The 20,274-nt window shown below is 40.1% G+C and overlaps 1 protein-coding gene across 7 annotated transcripts in view; it reads left to right on the top strand.

The window, feature by feature from the left end:
• Positions 1-20,274, top strand: part of CACNA2D3 (calcium voltage-gated channel auxiliary subunit alpha2delta 3) — a 1,184,653-nt gene that overhangs the window by 886,699 nt on the left and 277,680 nt on the right. For 5 of the 7 annotated variants that reach the window (XR_005210766.1, XM_037798412.1, XM_037798439.1 and 2 more), the window contains one exon: positions 9,381-9,398. The exons of the other annotated variants lie outside the window; for them this stretch is intronic. Coding sequence is in view for 4 of the 5 variants with exons in the window: in XM_037798412.1 (XP_037654340.1) it covers positions 9,381-9,398 (18 nt within the window). In the remaining variant the exon portion in view is untranslated. The remainder of the gene's footprint in view (positions 1-9,380; positions 9,399-20,274) is intronic. 7 annotated transcript variants of the gene reach the window in all.

The raw sequence follows: 20,274 nt of genomic DNA on the forward strand, positions 1-20,274 counted from the left end.
GAAAAGAGTGAATCCTGGTCAGAATGTAAAGTAGTACATCTTCTCTTGAGAGCATTTGGACTTAAATATGCACGTGCCCTTTAACCAACAATTCAGCTTCTTGAGAATTTGAGTATGCAGCAATTTAACTGTAAAGATGTTTTATTACAGTCTTTCATATTAATAACAAGGTGAACACAGCCTAGATACCTAACAAAACAGGAATTTGATAAGTAATTTAGTATATATTCAAAAAACAGAATACCATGCAGTCATTTATGTGATGTTAACTAAGATCAACTATAGGATGTTTGTATCATAGGTAGTTTCAAATATTGTCTTATTTTATATTTAATTTTCTGCAAGGGATACCCATTACTTGTGTGATTTTTAAAAAGAAACACTTTTAAAAGTATGGGATTTGGAAGGAAAGGTCTTTCTGCCCAGCATTTCCTTTCCTTTAAACACACCAGTAGAAAGCAAAGTTGAAGTCTCCATCTGTACCTCAAATTAGATTTTGAGAAATCACTTTAAATTATATATGGCCAAGTTAAGATAATATCCAAACTGATGAAAGCAAGAAAATTTGGAGTACATAGATACCATTCTCCTCATGAATCTTTCCAACGGGATTTGAAGGAATAATAAAATATGAAGCAAAGATGGGAACAGGGAATTTTGAATAATTTTAAAGCTGAAAAGTTAGTTATGTTTGTTTTCATTTATTGACCTTGTTTTTTAACTTATCTTCCATTCTGCAGGGTTGTCTGATCCTACAACTATTCCCACCCTCTCCTCCTCTTCCTGCTTCCTTACCTCTGCCATCCTGGAGGGAATAGGTGAAGCCATGAGGTTGAGTGAGGTCATCCCTCCTACGGATTGTAGAATGAGCAAGAAGGTGCCCACATGTCAGGAGCTAGATAAGGAGTATGGAATAGAGGAAGTAGACTGACATTCATGAGAAAGCAAGGAGAGGAGGAGATTTCAAGAAGGAAAAGGCCTCAGAGAGATACCTTTTTGTCCCCTGACTTACCCATTATTATCATAAAGGCTAGAATAGCTCCCAGACTTCAGAGACATATGATCTCCCTCCCCCATTTTTAAGGGAATTTCACATATAACCTTGGAAAACTTTTGAGGAAATTACTCCTGAGTATTTTCTAAGTTGAGTAAGCAGTTATGGAAATATACTGATGAATCTCTTGATTTGTACAAATAAAATCTAGTCCTGAACAGTCAAGACAAGAGATGGCCAGCTGAAAGTTTCTATGGAAGAGAGATGAGAAAAGTTCAGTTGACTCAGGATGCCCCAATGGCTCCAATTAAGCTAGAAGCCACTGGAATCTAAATTCCATCATGTACCTGGGGCTTAAATGATGCAGTTGGTGCAGAATTCTCTCCATCTCATTGCCTTGACTTCACCTTCAGGCCCCTTGTAATGGTCCATCCTCAGCAGCACATCCTCTTGGGTCCTGGTTGAAAGGAACAAGGGAAAGAGGGGGATGAGGAAAGGGGGAAGAGGAGAGTATTTTTTTGGTTGTCTTTAAAAAAGTCTTCATTATACTAGGTCCCCTGAGCTAATGAAAGTGGCTAGGGGAAAGTGGTAAGTCACTGTCCCTAAGCTGGAGGTTGAAATAGAGCCTTGCCCAGAGGAAACTACTGCTGAATGAAAGGGTCTGAATGATGAGAGCCAAGAGTCACATATTCACTGTAAGATTCACACACAACTTAAAATACTTCATTCAGGCCTTATCAGTTCTTCACAGTGGGTTGTATGGACAAAGAAGAAACATGCTCTTTTGCCTGTAAGGCATTCAGTTTTGAGAACTGCTAACCTCTCCTTGGAGTCTGTTCTAGATTTTCACCTTCTGCTGAATCCATACACTGATCATTTATTCAGATCAATCGAGCGCAGGGCTAATTAGGCAGCACCCCAAATTCAGTCTCATATGTGTGCACATGGCTTTGCATAACTGTGGAGCCACGCGGTATATTCCAAATAGATGTTGGCCTCTGGTCCAGGGGAAATCAGGAAAGAGCTGTAGGAAATCAGTATGTACCTGTTCTCACTGCTAAAAAATAAACATGGCCCAGCATGAGTCTTTTGATTCCAGGTCCTCAGTGTCATCTCTATTTTAGTTTCCTAGGCTGCTAAAGTAAATAACATGTGATGGGATGGCTTAAACAATGGGAATTTGATGGCTCACAGTTTTGAGGCCAAGAAAAACTCAGAATCAAGACATCGGTGAGCTGATACATTCTTCCCAAAGACTGGCGTTCCGGGGCTGGCTGCCAGTGATCCTTGGTCCTTGGCTTTCTGTCACATGGCGAGGCACTTGGCCTCTCCTGGCCTCTCCATTGTCTTCCAGGTTTCACTGAATTCAGCTTCTCACTTCCCGTGGTTGTCTCTCTCTCTGTCTGAATTTCATTCTGCTTATAAAGGACTTCAGTACTGGTATTAAGACCATCTTGATTGAGTTGGGCCACATCACACCTTAACAAAAGTAACTTCATCAACAGGTCCTACTTAAAGTGGGTTCACACACATAGGAATGGGTTAAGTTTAAGAACATGTTTTTCCTAGGTATGTATAGCTTGAAACCACCACACCTCTCACACAACATCAGATTGGGGGCAACCTTGGAAACTCTGGAGCTTACAAGGTCAAGGAGTAAAAACAGCAACCATATGGACTATCAGCTTTTTTAGGGACTTGGCATGTATTTTCTCATTTAATCCTGACATTAGTCCCATGAAAGAGTGTTACTACTACAATTTTACATATAAGAAATCTGGAGTTCAGAGATGATATATTGTTTCTCAAGTTCTTGGTGCTAGTAATTGGTAGTTAGGATTTGAAACCAGGTCTTCCTGACTCGAAGTTCCTTTCTTCTTCCTTCTTCCTTCCTGTCCCTTCCTTTCCCTTCCATTCCCTTTCTTTACTTTTCCCTTTTCCTCCCTTCTTTCCTTTTTTTCTTTCTTCCCTCCCTCCTTCCATCCATCCATTCAACAAATATTTATCTAATTCTTACCATGGACCAGGCACAGGGCTAGGCCTTGGTGATAAAACATTGAATATGACAGATATGGCCTCTGGATGCATCTTGAGTTCTTCTGTGGAGATGTAATAAAAAATGCAAACAAGTAAACAAGAAGAATGCAATAGATGCTAAGACAGGAAAAACCCAAGATAATGCCAAAGAAAAAAAGTTGGGATGGAGATAGGGATTCTTCTCATAGGAAATGCCATCTGATCTGGAATGTGAAAGATGGGGAGGAAGGAATGAGGCAAGGAGGAGGCAGTCGGAGAGCTGATATGTGGGGAGAGCAGAGCATCAAACAGTCAGAGGAAATAGCCATGCAAAGGCTTTGAGGCAAGCAAGTCTTGGCCAAGGGCCGGCAAAGCATCTGGTTTATACTTTTAGATCATCTTGGTGTGGTATAGAGAAAGGACTTGGGGCAAGCAGGAAACTGGGTAGACCAGATGAGCAATAACCGTGGCTTGGCCTGGGGAGGCAGAAGTGGCTGAACTTGGGACAGAACCTAGACTGCCAAATCTGAGCTCATCAGAGATTTTCCTCTCCTTGGAATAGGTTTTGGAATTTGAGCCAGTTAATAGAACTTCCTCTATTATATGGAGTAATAGGGATCTTTATCCACATTGCTTAATGAAGAAGAATGGAAGATTATAAATGCAAACATCCATAAGGGGAAAAATGAACACAAGGAGCCTTTGCAGCAAGCAGGGATTTATCGCTCATTCATAAGGCCTGAGGCAAAGGGCCAGTTTTACAAATGGAATAAACATATGTAGGCCAGGCTGTTTTGTTTTAAATGGTTGGCAGGGAGATACTGTGTTTCCCGTTTGGTCTTTAAAATTTCATAGTGAAGTGTGTTGTTTTGATCAATAAAGCTTTAATTGGAGTTTTATTTTTGAAAGAGAGGCCACTCAACTTTGGAACTTCATTGAGCTAGAGCACACGGTGTCCCCCCCAGTCATCCTTGGGGCTCTGTGTGAAACTCTGACAAGTAGTGAGGTAAATTAGGAAAATTTTTTTTAAAACGCCCCCTTCACCTCTGAACGGGAACTGTCTCTTTTGGAAACACCTTCTTTATTTAGCATCAGACCCAGAGCTCACTAGGATCTCCTTCTACCTCACCTACCACTCCTGCTCAGGCTCTTTCACTGATTCCTCCTCATCCCAGGGGCCACTAATGGCAGATCTGGATTCAGTCCCCAGGCTCAAGCTTGTCTCTCCCTGCACTTGCTCCCTAGGCAACCTCATCTATATGCTGACAGTGCCCAAGCTCAGGCCTCTTCCCAGAACTCGAGCTTCATACACCCAGCTTCTACCCTGTACCTCTGCCTACATGTCTAAGAGACATCTTAAACTTTTGTTAGTTTTAGATAAAACTAAAGTCTGTGTATTTTTCCTCAAACATGCTTCTAAATAAATGCCAGCTCCATTTTTTGCATTTGCCCAGGCCAGAAACCTTGAAATCATCTTTGATGTCTCTCCTTTTCTCATATCATCTTCCAGTCCATCATCTTTACTCTTGAGTCAACCTAGAGTCAGACCACTACCCTTGTCCAGTTCTCCATAGAGAGTAGCCTCCTCACTGCTCCCCCTTCTCAAATCCTGGCTTTGCTGCTCTCTGGCCATGTGGCCTTATAGTTTTATCATCTGTAGGACTGGGATAAAAAATAGAACAAACATAAGTTGTGAGCTTTCAATAAGTTAGTATAGGTAGAGTGCTTAGAATGGTGGATGGCACATTCTAAACATTAACTATTATGATCACCTGTCATTACTGCTGCCCCCATCCCAGTGTGTGGCTACCAGCTTTAAAATTCCCCTCATTGTTCAGAATGACTGCTAGAGCTCCAACCATCTCATCTGCTTTCCCAGCAGCAGGATGGAGGGAGTCTTTTAAAGGACCCTACCTGGGAAAACCACATCCATTTATATGGTGTTGATCACAACTGAGTCACTTGGCCACACCTAGTTCTAACATGGAGATTTAGCTGAACCTGGCTAAAAATTGGGTTTCTGATATCAAAAAAGAAGCCCTTAGTGGTTAATTGGAAGCCCACTAGTAACTGTACTGTAAATAGGAGGTATTTGATATTATGAGAGTATGTGATGATGGCATATAACTGAGAGGTCAGACAAGGGTTCTGTGAGAAATAGATGTTTATTAGGCAAGGTGGAAGGGATGTGGAGAAGATTTTCAGAGTGAGGGAAAAGCAAAGTAAATGTCCTGCATGGACAAATATTTATACTATACCATGCATCAGACACAGTATACTGAGACACTTGGTGGGCTGGACTCTCTGTCCTCCATCCAGATGCTCCCCTAAGAGGTCATGTTGGGATTTCTCAACCCCCTTCCTCCTACAGGGGACACCCAAAAGGAATGGCTTGCAAGGGCCTCACCATCCTTCAGGAGCTTGGGTTGGTGCCTGTACCCCTTGGTCTGTATGATATCAGCTCTGTGAGCCTAGTATTTGGAGCAGAGGCGGGGCTACAGAGAGACTTGATTTTCACCCCCAGTTTGGCCATTTCCTGGCGGGGTGACCTTGGTGAGGCACTTCACCCTTCTAACCATTAACTGTTTTCTTATCTGGAAACTGGAGATGGCCAGAGAGCCAGAGGTGAGGATCAAAAGGGCTAAAGCAGGCAAGGCGCTTAGCAAGACCTGGCCAACTGAGTGTTCAGTAGGGTGGCTGTTTCCATTATCACTGCCACCTTCATCATCACCACCCTCCTTTCCCTCATTCTCTCCTAAATGACCCTAATTCTCAGACTTTCCATGTTTGAAAGTTTAGAGTGCATGAGTGCATCCTGCACCTGGCTCTTCCCTAGGAATGTGCAAGCCCAAAACCATGCCATGACTTCTTGCTCTCCCTACCCTTCCTCCAAAAAATTCTGGTTTTCTTTCCCCTCCCTTTTAAAAAAATGGCTTGAGGACATGTACAGTTGGATATAGAATCCTGCAATCTGCAGGTGTCTGGCCTGGAAGGAACCTGAAGTTGCCTGGTCCAGACCCCTCATGTAGTAAATGAGGAAACAGACCCAGAAAGGTGGAGGTGGTCTGGTAATGCCTGACAAGGGGACTTGGCAGGAGAAAGGGCGTCCAGAAGAATGTGTTCAGAAGAAGAGAAGTTGCCTCACCTCAGGCTGTATGATGATGGGACATTCACAGGCTGTCTTTATGCACAGCCATTGGTCAGTAAGACAGTCCACACATATGCTGAAGTGTGTACCAGGCATATGGGAATTTGAGAGTTTCACATCCTTCTGTCAGAGAGACTTCTTTTTTCTTTTGAAAGCCATCACCTTAAGTTATTAGCATTGTATATAGACTAGAGATGGAGATAGAGATAGAGGTAGAGGTAGAGATATGGCAGTTACCCCAATTATCGTACCCTGGTATCAACTCTGAGTATACCCTAGTAGTCAGGTCCCTTATCTAATAAGGAGAGCAACAATCACAGGTTAGAGAACTTCAGACATACATATAGCTGTCACGAGGCTTGTGACCTAGCAGGGGAGAGAGACATTGAACCGATGCATTACATGAGTAATTATAAATGTGCTCAGAACTACAAAGAAAAAGTACAATAAGACCTTTAGAAAGCATTAAGTCCAGGAATATGTTTTGCCATTCTTCTTTCTCAGCGCACAGCAAACATTGATAATTGGCTATATAACATTCTTTCCAACTAAACTCAGACATAACTTCAGAATCCTTCCCAATAAAGCTCTCCAGACACTCTTACTGATCAATCAGAGTTGACTCTCAAGGCAAAAGCTATTGACCGTCATGCTCTAACCCATTCCCCAACCAACCTCCCTCTACCATCCCCTTTTGCAGGCTAGCACACTTGCCAAGGATGGGAAGGCATGTGTCTCAGGACTCCAGCCAGAGGTTAAGTTGGGCCCAGCGTCCAGCTTAAGTATGGCTCCTGGTCCAGACAGCTGTGTGCTGCTCATGAATGCTTGGTGAGTGATGTGTCGGAAGAGCCAACGCCCAAGCAGTAGGTCTGTGGCTGCCGATGATCTGATCTAAATTTGTTATGTTCTATTCTGAGGCTCTTTCTTAGAGGTCCAACCTGCTTAGGGCATTGCAAACTGTAATTTATGTTATTTAAAATCTCCGATAGGAAAGTTGCTCTTTGTTCTCATGAGTTATTTCTTGAGGAAAATATATATTTTGCGGAGAGTTTGAGGGCATTCTTAAACTGAAGACATCACCACAAAAGCCTAGTCTCTCATTTTTCTTCCCAGGATTTCTTCTCATATGCTTCAATGGGTGAGTCAGTAAGAGGTGTGCTCTACCAAGAAGGAAGGAGAGAGAAAGGGAAGCTCTCCTTTCAGAGAGGCCTGTGAAGTCCGGCTGTTTATGCAGGACTTAACTTTGCTATTTATTTTACAGTTCATCAAACATTTGTAATTCTCACATCCTCTCCCTCTTCCCCACCATGCGTTTCAAATGACATGAGCCGTGACTCGATACAAATGCTTTCCTAAAGAAACAGACATTTATCATTCCATAATGTTCTCATCTCCAAGGTTTCTTTTCCATTGTGTGAAAAGATGTTTAGTATTTAAGAAACTTTTCTTTAAGTGATTTCCCATTTCGGGGTCAATTTCTCACCCCTTGATATGTTTTTGATGAACTCTTGAGAAGCACTAGAGGAACTCATGAGCTTCCTATTTGAATAATTGCAGCCATCTCTGAGAAAAGAATCAGAGAAACATCACTATGTTGCTGTCTTCCTAGATTGGGAGACTTGTTGGGGACGAAAGCACTTGGAAATTAAGTGTTGGGAAGGTTGGTTTCCGCTCGTCGTGGAGCAGACCATTCTGGAGATGTTTCTGAGGTCCAGGAAATCTGGTTGGTTTGCACTGATCCCTTCTATCTTTTGCTGGACTCAGTCCACAGGGGTAGGGGCTTAGGAGATGTTCAAGAAATACCTGGTCTTTGTACCTATGAAGAGAGAATGCTCTTCACCGAGTAAAAAGAGAAGAGAAGAGGCAGAGGATTCAAATGGGAACCCTAAGATGTCTAACATAGGTACGGTGCATCTTCTAACACTTGTGATGTTATAAACTCGAGAGAGATGGGGGAAAGACTGTGGTCACAATTCCCAAGTCTCTGTGGCCTTTATTATTGTGTGATGAAGTTGAATTTGTGTATTCTAAAGTCAGACAACCCAACTCTACAATGAGACATTGTATAATTACTTAGACTATGAGTTCCGATTGTTTTTCATCTGTAAAATGGGGATAATAAGAGTACATGGCACTGGGTTGCTGTGTTTCAGTGGAATAACACAAATAAAGGGCTTACATCACCTGGTTGTAAGTTCACACTCGATAACTGTTAATCTCACTAATGAGAAGTAAGTCTTGGCAATGATTTAATTCCTAGTGTCAGTATTTAATACCCAGATAATGTAAATTCCATTCTAGATTAGAAAAAAAATGCCTTTCAAAACACTGCATGCTATAATGACAGTCACAAATACTGTGACATTAAACCTCAGCCTGATAGCTTCAATGTAGAAATATAGACAAATAGGTCCCATAAATGTTCTTTTTCTACATACCTATAATTTCAGCTCTTTATCTGTGCCATTGGGAAAGCTATTATGCCTTATTTTATGGATTGACTTATTGCCTTTTCATTGTTCTTAAAATGTCAGCTTTACTTCAAATGCACAAACCCTTGTGCTTGCTTCCTTAACAGCCAATAAAGGGAACAGTTAATGTGCTGCAAAGCAAGAAAAATTGACTTTGAAAACAGAACATTCTTCTAATGTTCTTACCTTTATGTCCAGCAGGGTTTCTCAATTTTGGCAGTATGGGCATTTGGGAAAATTATTTTCTAGGGGGACAGGCTGTCCTATGCATTGTAGGATGTTTAGCAGCATCCTTGGTTTCTACCCACTTGAAACCAAGAGTACTGCATCCCCAAGTTGTGAGAACAGAAAATATTCTGCAGAGAGTCCTCCTCTGGCTGAGAACTGCTAGAGTGTAAGAAGAAGGACCTGGGCCATGGAATTGCTCTGATGGTCTGTGTAACAGAAGAACCTCAGTTCCAGCTTTGCAGAAGTTTACCAAACTGCCTAGGGCATTGGTATTCCCAAAACAAACGCTGCAAACGCAGAGATCATCTATTAATACTCTCAATTCAGATCGCAGATTGTATCGTCGTCATTGTAGCTTTGTTTTGGGAAGTGACTTGACTTTAGTTTTATTCCTCTTGTTTTCTCCCCATTTTGGTTTTTCAGTTTGTCAGTGACAGCCTCTTGAAGTTTTACAATTAACATTAACTTCTCGTATAATGATTGTTTCTTCTCTTTTTTTTTGTTTTTGTCCCGTATGTTACAGCTCCCTCAGGCACAAAAGGTAAACTCGTTTCCATCACATTCTGGTCATCTCCAGCACTCACTAGTCATGCATGTCTCCATGGTGTTGTTCATTTGGCACTATTCATGACCAGTGAAATGGTTTTCCTCTTACAGCATCAGAAACCTGAAGCTGGGCAGAAACAGAGAGGCCAACGGATCCAGCTCTCCCCCATCCCCCTGCTGAGTTAGTCCAACCAAAGCACCTGTGGCAGCCATTGGTGGTGGGGCAAGTCCATGCCTAACCATTTTCCTAAGAATTCTCAAATAATAGGTCAAGAGTAAGTTTAGCACATTCCTTTAAACTAGCATCCCAGGCCTTCTCTGGGATAATTTCCAAGGGAGATAGATAGCATGAATAATCAGTAAGACCCAGTGACCAAGTTTAGATTTGGGGCTCCTAAGCCAAATCTCTGAAAACTCCCTTGGGTTCAATTAATTGCAAAATCAAGAGCTCCTTTGATTGCCTCAACACCCATATCACCTAGAGAGCCTTAGAGCAGAGTTCTTGCCAATGGCCAGGCCGTTTCACTGGTCCTCATTTTCTGAGATGATCTGTTTCTACCATCCACAGTGTTCTCTGTCCCGAAAGACTCCATGTGGTTGCAGTGCTGGCTTTGATGTGTCATCCCCATGGCATGCTGTTATATCCTAAGGACAGTTATGACACAAAACATGTCACATGCTGCCTGCTGCATTGTTCTTGTATATTTCACAAACATAAGCAAGACTCCCAGAAGACACAGCAATTTCTGGAGTGCCAATGTGGGTTGGTTTCATTTCAAGAGTGGGGGTAGGGTGCCACCCCCAAATCTAAGCAGTACCACTCCCAAAGCTCTCCAGTTGGCAGCAGAGCTTATTTGGTTCTTGTCATTGAGAGAAAGAATACAAATGCTCCACAAAAGACAGTCTGTTCAGACCATATGGACAACCAGGGGCCTAGAAATCATTACACAATTACTCAAATATATTCAAGATATTTAAACAAGGCAAGACGTACTAGTGTGTGACTTGGCTTGTGGTAATGTTTGATTACACTTCAGTGCCATCACAAAAGGACTGAACAGTTCATTAAAAGTTAAAGTATTTGAGTAGAGTAACTGCTCTAAGGGTAAATATATGGTCAGAATTCCAGATTGTTTGGAAGGCTCAATGTCTTTGATAGGACATGATCGCTTAATAGGTCACATTTGAAATTTGTCTGTAAACAGAGTTTACCAAATTCCACTGATTCATATACAAAAGCATTCCTGTTGTAGAAGATTCATCATAAATTTGAGGTGCCATCAGTTGTAGAATTTTAAAGCAAATTCAAAACAAGCCAACACAGAATATAGTAATAAATGCTGCTGGGACACACGAGTCTTCATTAGCAGTTTGTTCATCACACTCTTTCCTTCTGTCATAATATACTGACTCACATCACATGCCCTACACAGAAAAGCCACACTATTATGGTCATGGAAAGCCCAGAATCAAGGGGGATGCCCCAAAAGCTTTCCTGATTCTTTCCATAGTTACAAAAGATGTTACATAGCCCAGTTATTCTGTAGCTCCTATATAACCAAGGAATATTTCTGCATTCTGTACACGACATACTTACAAATTATCTTCTTTCTATTAAAATATAAAAAGATGCTCACCTTACTTTAAAAATGTATTAAGCTGCGTCTGAAATGGTTTCAGAGCTCTTTGGGATAGTTTCTGGGCAATTCAGATTTTTGGAGGAGTTTGAATTTAAATGTCAAGTATCTAGGTTGGAGGGTGAAGGGAGCTGAGGTGACGCACACTAAAGATTGAATGTACTCTCCCTTGGGGCCACAAGTCTCCAACTCTAGGGATCTTGGGACCCCTTTGCCCCTCATACTTCTTCCCTTCTCCTCCTCGATATTACCTTAGTGACACTTGCAGAGACCTTTTATTTTCACAATTTTATTGAGATATATTCACACACACACCCTACAGTCATCCACAGTGTACAATCAGTTATTCACAGCACCATCATACAGTTGTGCGTTCATCACCAGAATTAATTTTTGAACCTTTTCCTTACTCCAAAATAAAAACAAAAGTAAAAAGAACACCCAAAACTTTCCACCCCCTCCATGCCATCCTATTCTTCATCTAATTTTTGTCCCCATTTTTTTCCCACTCATCTGTCCATACAGTGAATAAAGGGAGTGCAAGCCACAAGGTTTTCACAGTCACACACACTGTGAAAGTTACATAGTTACACAATCGTCTTAAAGAATCAAGGTCACTTGGTTGCAGTTCGGCAGCCTCAGGTATTTCCCTCTAGCCATTCTAACACACCAAAACTTGAAAGTGGTACCTATATAGTGCATAAGAATGTCCTCCAGAGTGACCTCTCGACTCCATTTGACATCTCTCAGCCGCTGGAACCTTATTTTGTTTCATCTCTCTTTCCCCTTTTGGTCAAGAAGATTTTCTCAATCCTGCAGTGCTGGGTCCAGGCTCATCCCTGGGAGTGTTGCCAGGGGGATTCACATCCCTGGGAGTCATGTCCCATGTAGCAGGGAGGGTAGCGAGTTCACTTGCCTACTGGGCTTAGCGGGGGGGGCACATCTGAACAACACAGAGGCTCTCTGGGGGAGACTCTTAGACACAATTATAAGTAGGTTAGCCTCTCTTTTGGAGCAACAAGCCTCACAAGGGAAAGCCCCCAGATCGAGGGCTCAGCCCACCAAATTGGCAGTCCCCAATGTTTATGAGAAAATCAGCAATAACCCGGGTGGGGAAGTCCCACATTTCCGCATTTCTCCCCAGTTCTTCAGGGGGCCCTGCAAATACACTTTTACTCTCTGCCCATATCACTCTGGGATGTATCAGGATTTCATCCCAGACTGTACAAGCTCACCAACTCCCACTTCCCATTCCAAGCTCCATGTACCTGTGGTGTTCAAACAAACTGATTAAATTATCTAGTGTGCTACAGAAAAACATAGGTCTTTGAAGAGACTTTTGCAAGAAGGATGAGTGCCTTACCAGCCTTGATTCCCCTCAAATATAATGTCTTGCTGCTTGATCAGCAAAGGAATGTGGTGAGTTCAAATCCAACCTGTGTCTCTTTGTGAACATGGGCAAGTTCCTTAACCCAGTTGAACCTAAGGGTGCTTGTTTTTTCAATGATAATGATGATACTGACTTACTAGTTTTATTATGAGTTATTTCTCTTACTCATGCCTAGTACGGTACCTGACACATGGTGGATGCTCACAAAATTTAGAGCTCCTAGTACCATTTTGGCTTGGCTTGGCTCCAGAGTTCCAGAGCAGATCATGAGAGCTTTTGGCTCTGACTCAGGCCTAGTGAAAAATCTGGAGCTGACAAAAGAAACCAGAAGGTATTTATTGCTCCTTCTATTTTATTAGAAATTCTGTGCATTAAATGACTGTACTTTCATCCATGACATCAGGAAGAAATGGAGGTTGGACTTTAGACCCCAACAAATTCAAGGCTTTCAGAGACAGTTGTTTTGAGAGATTTCTTTCCACTGCCCTTGACATTACCCATAGATTTCACCCATCCATGGATGTGATTATAATGAGCCCCTTCCAAACCCAGGACTTTGTTGTTCTGGGGAAGCACCCCCAGCCACTACATCTTTGGCCTGCCTTTCCCATGAGGTCATGAGCACATTCATTGGACCATATGGTGTCTGCATTTGTGCTATGTTTTTGTTGGAATCTATCTTTGTATCATCTGCAACTGTTTTCTCTATAAATATTTTAAATAGTTATGTCTCTGTAAACATGCTTATTTTAATCTCTTGGCTGATCCACAACTAAAAATGTCCCATTTGGGTGTCTCTCTTATGTGTAGCAGTCTTTAATGGTTGTTGTTTGTAAGTTATGGTTTATATTTTGAGGGTCTTCCAGGATTTCTCCATTAGCCCTTTATGACTATTTTCTACAGCAGTGGTTTGCGAAAAAAATTATTTTGTTTTGTTTATCCTATGATTCTTTGCACCTTTGGGATAATTCCTAGACTATGTAAATTGCAACCTTTGATACACCATTGGGGTGCGACTAGCTGGTGACACACCTGACGAGTGTTACATAATTTCCCCAATTATGTAGGCAGAGTCCTGAACTTTGTCTGAAAACCATATAGCAATGCAGACCCAAAGCCTTCAAGCCAACACAGATCTGTTCTTTTGGTGGAAATTAAACCAATTTCTACAATGGATTGAGTGCCCTTGAACTCAACAATAGAAAGAGAACATTTGTGAGAAAGACATCTTTTTTCCCTTAAATGGTACTTCTTGACTTAAAAATATCTGAGAAATCTTATTTCATAATAACAAAGTGGAATTACCCAAAGCCATTTGCACATGTATATTCAGTAGTCATACATGGCAAAAATAGTCCACTTTTTCAAGCTGTTTATTCATGCAAGTAGGTTCTGTTTATAGGAACAAAACATCAGTTGTTCACTACGCACTTAATTTAATCATTGTAGAGAAAGTCCTTGAATAAAATAAAAAATACTCTTTGGGGAATTCCAGATTTGACTGTTGATGTGGGTTAACCTGTCCCTTTGCTTCATTTTGTGCTCTGTTCACACAACTTTGGAGTTTGTCAAAGACCATTTCTTGAAGGTTTTGTAGGTGCTCTATCTTGCCTGGAACTATATTAGTTAATATCAGCCTGAAAATTCTGAGCAGGCATAAGCATTTTTCTCAAAACCATAGTTAAAGCAAACCACATCTCTAATCCTGTTTGGAACAGCAGTTGATACATTCAGGACTGCACAGTATGGCAAAACGATCCCTGTTTAATAGCCTGACCGCGTGTTTTGTTTCCTGTTAGGAATAGCTTAACTTGCCTTCTTGAACAAACACAGCAGGGTTCAAGGTCTGTTGTTCTATGCCTGCTGTGATATTCTGTGCTGCTTAACTTGTATGAGGACCCGGGAGTGCATAAATTAGCTTCTTAAATGGAGGTCAAGTTTTGATTTTCCTTTCAGGGTGGAACTGTTTTATTGATTTTCCCTCCTTCGTGTAAATGAGATCCTGAACCTATTTGCATATTCTTTGTTTCCTTGTTTATATATAGGGAAGATAAATGGAAGCATTCATTTATCTAGTTTTCTTCCTCTCTCTCTCTCTCTCTCTCTCTCTCTCTCTCTCATTCTTTTTCTCCCTTTTTTTCCTTGTTCTTTGGACACAAACGTGTGCAAACAGAATTTGGCCTAGCTCTTATCTCAGTGTGATCAGATTTCAGCAATTGTGGAGCATTATTTATCATTCTTTGCCTCATTTAACTTCTATACTTCGAAATGCTGAATTAACTGACATTGAAAATAGAAAATTGAAAGTTTGCAAAGCTGCTGTTTTTGTAGAACTATGAGTCTAGTTATTTTAGTGTTTCATCACAGTTAGATAACCAGCTAAATTAATGCAAATTAAGTGCAAAACTGTTAGGTGGTAACTATTTACATTTGGTTCAGGTTTATGACTCATTTGCTTTTACCTTTACTTACTTTGTATGTAAACTACCATTTCTTGCTTTGATAACCATGCTTTCCTCCTTATCATCTACCATTTTATATTTATTTATTTTTTATTTATATGTTTTAGTATTCATTTGCAAGCTGGGGCTGTTTAGATTGACTGTATTTGCATTCTGAAAAATGATCACACAATGGGCTATAGTTTAAAATGGTAGATCTATTTTTTATGAATAAAGCAAAGACAATAGAAACCAGAGCAAGTCTATTTCCTTTAGCTCTTCCCTTGGCCAGAGGATGGACCCTGTGGAAATCTGAGTGATAATATGTAGCTCAACCAGGATGATGGTCACATAAGCATGTATTTTCTTCTCCACTGTAGTTCTGTGTGAGTGTGTCTGTGGCTGGCCAACTCAGACAGACTACTCTGCTGCCAAGAAAGGAGGTGAACTTTATGAGTTTCATATCCCTGTGAGTCTTGGCCAACCCCTTTTCCATGGCCCTGTCCAGCTCTGCATTTGAAACCATAAATAAAAGAATGCAAGTCACTCAGATTCAAAGTACATGCCTTCCCAATTGCACATGGCCAGCAGTGCAGCACAGCTGCAACTCCAGCTGAATACCCAAGCTGGCCAATAGGGGGACCATGGAGCTGTGTTTGAAAGCAAGATGCTATTTGCATTTCTAATTTAAATGCAATGACTTGTTAATGTAAAATAACCTCGTGATCTGTTTCTGTGTATGTATATGGAAAACAAAAGAAGGTTCTGGATTTAACTCATTTTCATATATAATTAAACTTATATAGCAATTTTGTACTATTATAATCAGGAAAAAGACAAGGTAAGAACAAGGAATCAATTTAATTATGAAAAATAAAATTAAAAAGTTTTGTTAAAACCTTCACACTGTTTTTAAGCATGAAAATGATAAAATGAAATTGATAAAAACCCTTCAAGAAAACATTGCAAGTACATATGTACAAATCCAGAATTTTCACATTTATATGCTTTGACCCATAATTATCTTTCGGGGAATTTAGCCTAAATTGTTCAGTGACTTGCAGTTTTATTTATAATAGGGAAAAAAAGAACCCAAATACCCAATAATAGGAAAGTGCTTGCAAAAGTTATTGAACTTCCAAAATGTAGAATATTTAGGAAACCATTAAAAATTATGGTTTAAAAGAGATTTAATAATGTAATATATAAATTAAATTTAAAATCAGAAAGTAACATTTTATGTACATTATTTTTCCTGTAATATGCGTATGTTTGTGTGTAAACATAGAAACAGAGGTATGAAAAAAATGGGAAAATAATTCATTGCCACATTTAACTGTGGATATTCCCCAGTGGTGGTAGAACCAGTATTCATTTTGTTTTCTTCTTAATACATCTCTGTACTTTTCAAATCCTTTCAGTAAATAAGTACAGTTATAATAATGTACTAAATATATTATTTGTAAATATTGTAAATATTAAGGGTTTGCTTAACAATTATTTTATTAGCAATTATTTTCTAAGTCCAACTCTCCCCAGAAATAATTTATAAATATCTGGTTGTCTTCTATGGGACAAGTTTAAAAAGTACCTTTGCTAATCAATAATTTTTATTTCCTACCAGAAAAAGAGGTCATTATTTGACCTTTAGTCAAAGGCCCAGTCTGCATCAAGACGCTTTGAAGCAAAATTGGTGCAAGCTTGAGAAATCTGTGAAAATGGGAGGGGTGTGATTAAACTCAGATATCACCCCCCAGCCCCAGTCCTCAATTGGCAGGTGTCGCTTGTACTACTGACACCTTAATGGAGGGACTGATGGGAAGGAAAGGCTACTCTGGTTTAGAAGTAGGAAAAATGAAGCTGAGTGAGATGGCATTTGATCACTTTGATATTTGACGGAAGTTGTTATTGTGGTGTATTCCCCATGACACAATGGAAGTATTCCACTTTTGCAGCAAAGGCAAGAGACCAACTTCAGAATTGGCTGGAGGTTAGAATTGCCAGCTGTCCCTTATAACCTTGGATCCAGGACACCATCACCCCAAGCCTGGGATTTCTCATGTCATAATGGGGTGAAAAACCCCCCTTATGGGGCTCTCCTGAGAAGTATATGACCAGCACTTCCCAGGACCCACCCAAACAGAATGCCCCATTAGAGGGAGTGTGGGAGCAGAATACTGCTAATATTGCTAGTAGTCTTACACTTTGTTTAATATAGATAAATTTGAAAAAAAAAATAAAGCTGAAATAGTTTTGAAACATGGATGCAATCCGAAGTATTCATAAAGCTGTAAACCAAGAATTGATTTGAAAATCCATAATATTTCAATATTGCCAAGCCCCAGACTTAATTTTTATGGTCTTAGGAATTCAATGTCTTTATTCAAAAGTTCTCATTTATTTAAAATCTGTGAATGTTTTCTACTCTTTATTTGAATCAAGTACAGTAACTGTTAAATAAGACTTTCTTGAGGTCTTAAGATGGTACAAACTCCATTCATAATATTGCTGAAATGAAAATGCCTCTTCTTTTGAGAGATGTTTCAGAATGAAATCAGTGGATTTTTTATTGTTTTAATTTCAACTGTTCATACATCCCCAAAGAAATATATATATACACACACACACACACACATATACATGCACATACACATACACATACATACCCTTCTTCCTTCTGTATGGAGAGGAGAGTAGAGGATTGACAAAAGTTATTTCAAAAAACCCAAAGAATTGGAATATCATGGCATGAATGTCAACATATCCAGTGTTAAGCCTGGAGTCAGTCTGGAAGGGGACATCTTAGGACACCCAAAGTTCTGATTTCCTTGCTTCTAGATGGAATTCTTTAGGTCATTACTGTTGACCCAAAGATGATCTTGAAGTCAGACAGTTGGATTGACATTGGAGTCTCCTATATATTTCTTGATGGGTTTTAGAACACCCATAGCCATCACTTGGCATGCTAGATATGTTTTCTGAAAAGACTGTATATGAATCCAAGTTTTATGGTCTAGGCCCTGGAAGAGATATCATTTCAAGGGCAACCTTATGGAACAACTTCATGATGCAAAGAACTAGGTGATTTAGACATGTATATTTGAGTCAGAAACACTTCTTATTCTGATGCTATTACTATGTTTCCATCAGTTCAGAGGAGACAGAAAGAACACACAAGAAGATAATAATACTGCATGGGGGCAAATCAAAATCAATATAATTTGGTGACAAATTAATTTTAAAAATCTATGTCACAATATAAATCTATGTCAAACCTATATCAAATCAATGTCAAATCACTGTTAGTGAATTTAATCTGACTTTTTAGGTCCTCGTCCTAGGGGATTTCCTGTGTAGCTGAGGTACTAGGTAAATTTCATGAGTTACTCAAGAGAAAACATACACATTAGCTATAGTCATAGGCATAGCCTTTCTTTGTGTGTGTGTGTGTGGGGGGTCACATGGTCTTTTGATGCAAAGCTATTGTAATTTTTATTGTCCACCTGTATTGTTTCTGCACATTACAGTGGGAAAATTGGTCATCTTAATGAAGCAACTGCCTTTTAAGGTTTTCTTTCTCAGTAGAGTTACATGTTTGTTGGCCTGGTCATAGCTCAGTTGCTTGATCCTTTTTCCAGTCATGTTATTCACTTGTCAGACCACCAATTAATGATATATATTCATTACATATCTAAATGTAGCCTAGTTTCATGAGAATATGAGGTATGGCTCCATCTGAGCTGCCAGACATCTCAAGGCAAAGGATTAAACTGAAACGACTCTTTGGGGTAAACTGGAGCAGTTGTGCAATCATGTACAGCAATGCTACGAAGAAGTTTAAAAACAGAAAATAAGATGTTAATCCCTTTGAATTAACTAGAAGGATTTGGAAATCCCAACCTGGTTCCATGAAGTAGAAGAATGTCAGGAAAAGTACTAATACCATGATATGGATTTTCTTTTTCCAAAAATGATTCATGGATTGAACCACTCAGTGATTCATGATCTTTGTGTGCTTGGATAGGACCCCTTTGGGTTTGCCCGGGCCTAAGACACATTTGATGATTTGCAGGGTAGGTGCTTCTTAAGCATCTTTTCCTTCTTCCCAAACCCCCTTCCTCCATACCAACCTCCTTCCCAATTTCCTTTAATATTGTATCTACAATTACCCCCCAATTGCTTTCTAAAGCATATTGTTTAGGGATTAAGTCCACAATATTCTGTCATGGGATAAAGGAAGATGATTTTTCTATATTATTTGTTATGTAATTCAAATAGAGGGAGAGAAAGTTAAATTTGATAGAGCAATGCTGGGTTTCAAAGACACATATAAAATTCTCTGCTCTCACCTGGAATGGTCCTTGTGTGATGTGCCAGGCACTGTGCTAAGTGCTTTACATCCATAATTCCACACAATATTCCCAAGGACTCTGGAGGTTATTCCTATTTTAGGGAAGATTTGCATGGTTGCCTCTCTCTCACTGCACTCTACGTTCCTTAAGGCAAAATGTGACATTTGTCCTTGTGCCTTGAAAACAAATGAGAGCAGAATGATTAGGATAGGGTCTCTGGCATTAGTCAGGTCAGGGCTCAAATCCCCGTTCTGCTGCCTTCTGTGACCTGGAGAAAAGTACTTTGCCCCTTTATCCTTGCTTTCTTCACCTGTTAAATTGGTGTAGACACTTTACAAGATCTGTGTGAGGGTTAAATTTAAGGATGTGTAGATGTAAACATAATTTAAAGAAGTGTTTAAACAGCAGTGAGTTGTGTTTGGCAATGGACGGGTGGAAGGATGGATCGTTGGATGAAGGATGTATATATGGATAGAAAGAAGAAAGGATGGATAAATGAAAATTACTCAGCAAATTTGGGTAACCTTCTCTGGGATATTGATTCAGGTCTGTTTGCTTAGGTAGCTCATAATTTTTATCCTCTCTGTCTACTTTCCAAGGAAGTCACAGTGTTCAACTAAGCTGGTAAAAAAAAAATCCTTTTCCTTTGCCTCTGTGACATCAGCCAGCCATCATGGACTTCTGCCCCTGTCAGCAGCAGCAGCGTGTATGCACCAGCTTCTCAGGCCTTCCTTACCTTCTAAGTCTGTCCACACTGGTGTAGGTATAATGCACAATACACAAAGAAGCCATGAGCAAGCAGAGGCTACACAACATAAAAGAGAGAGAGCGAGCCCCAGAGTCTTGTCTGAATTCTTGTACCAATTCTCTGTGTGGCTCCCTTTCCTCTCTGAACCTCGCTTATAAAATAAATAAAAGGATGAGTGGGAATAAATTCATTCAAGGTCATTTGCTGAGCACTTCCTATATACCAGGCTTTGTAGTCAATGCTATGGATAAAAAGAGGAACAATTCCCAGCTCCTGCCCTTGACGTTCACAGACCCTTCAGGA

Source organism: Choloepus didactylus, chromosome 1, assembly GCF_015220235.1.
Source record: "Choloepus didactylus isolate mChoDid1 chromosome 1, mChoDid1.pri, whole genome shotgun sequence".
In the NCBI taxonomy this organism is placed as follows: domain Eukaryota; kingdom Metazoa; phylum Chordata; class Mammalia; order Pilosa; family Megalonychidae; genus Choloepus; species Choloepus didactylus.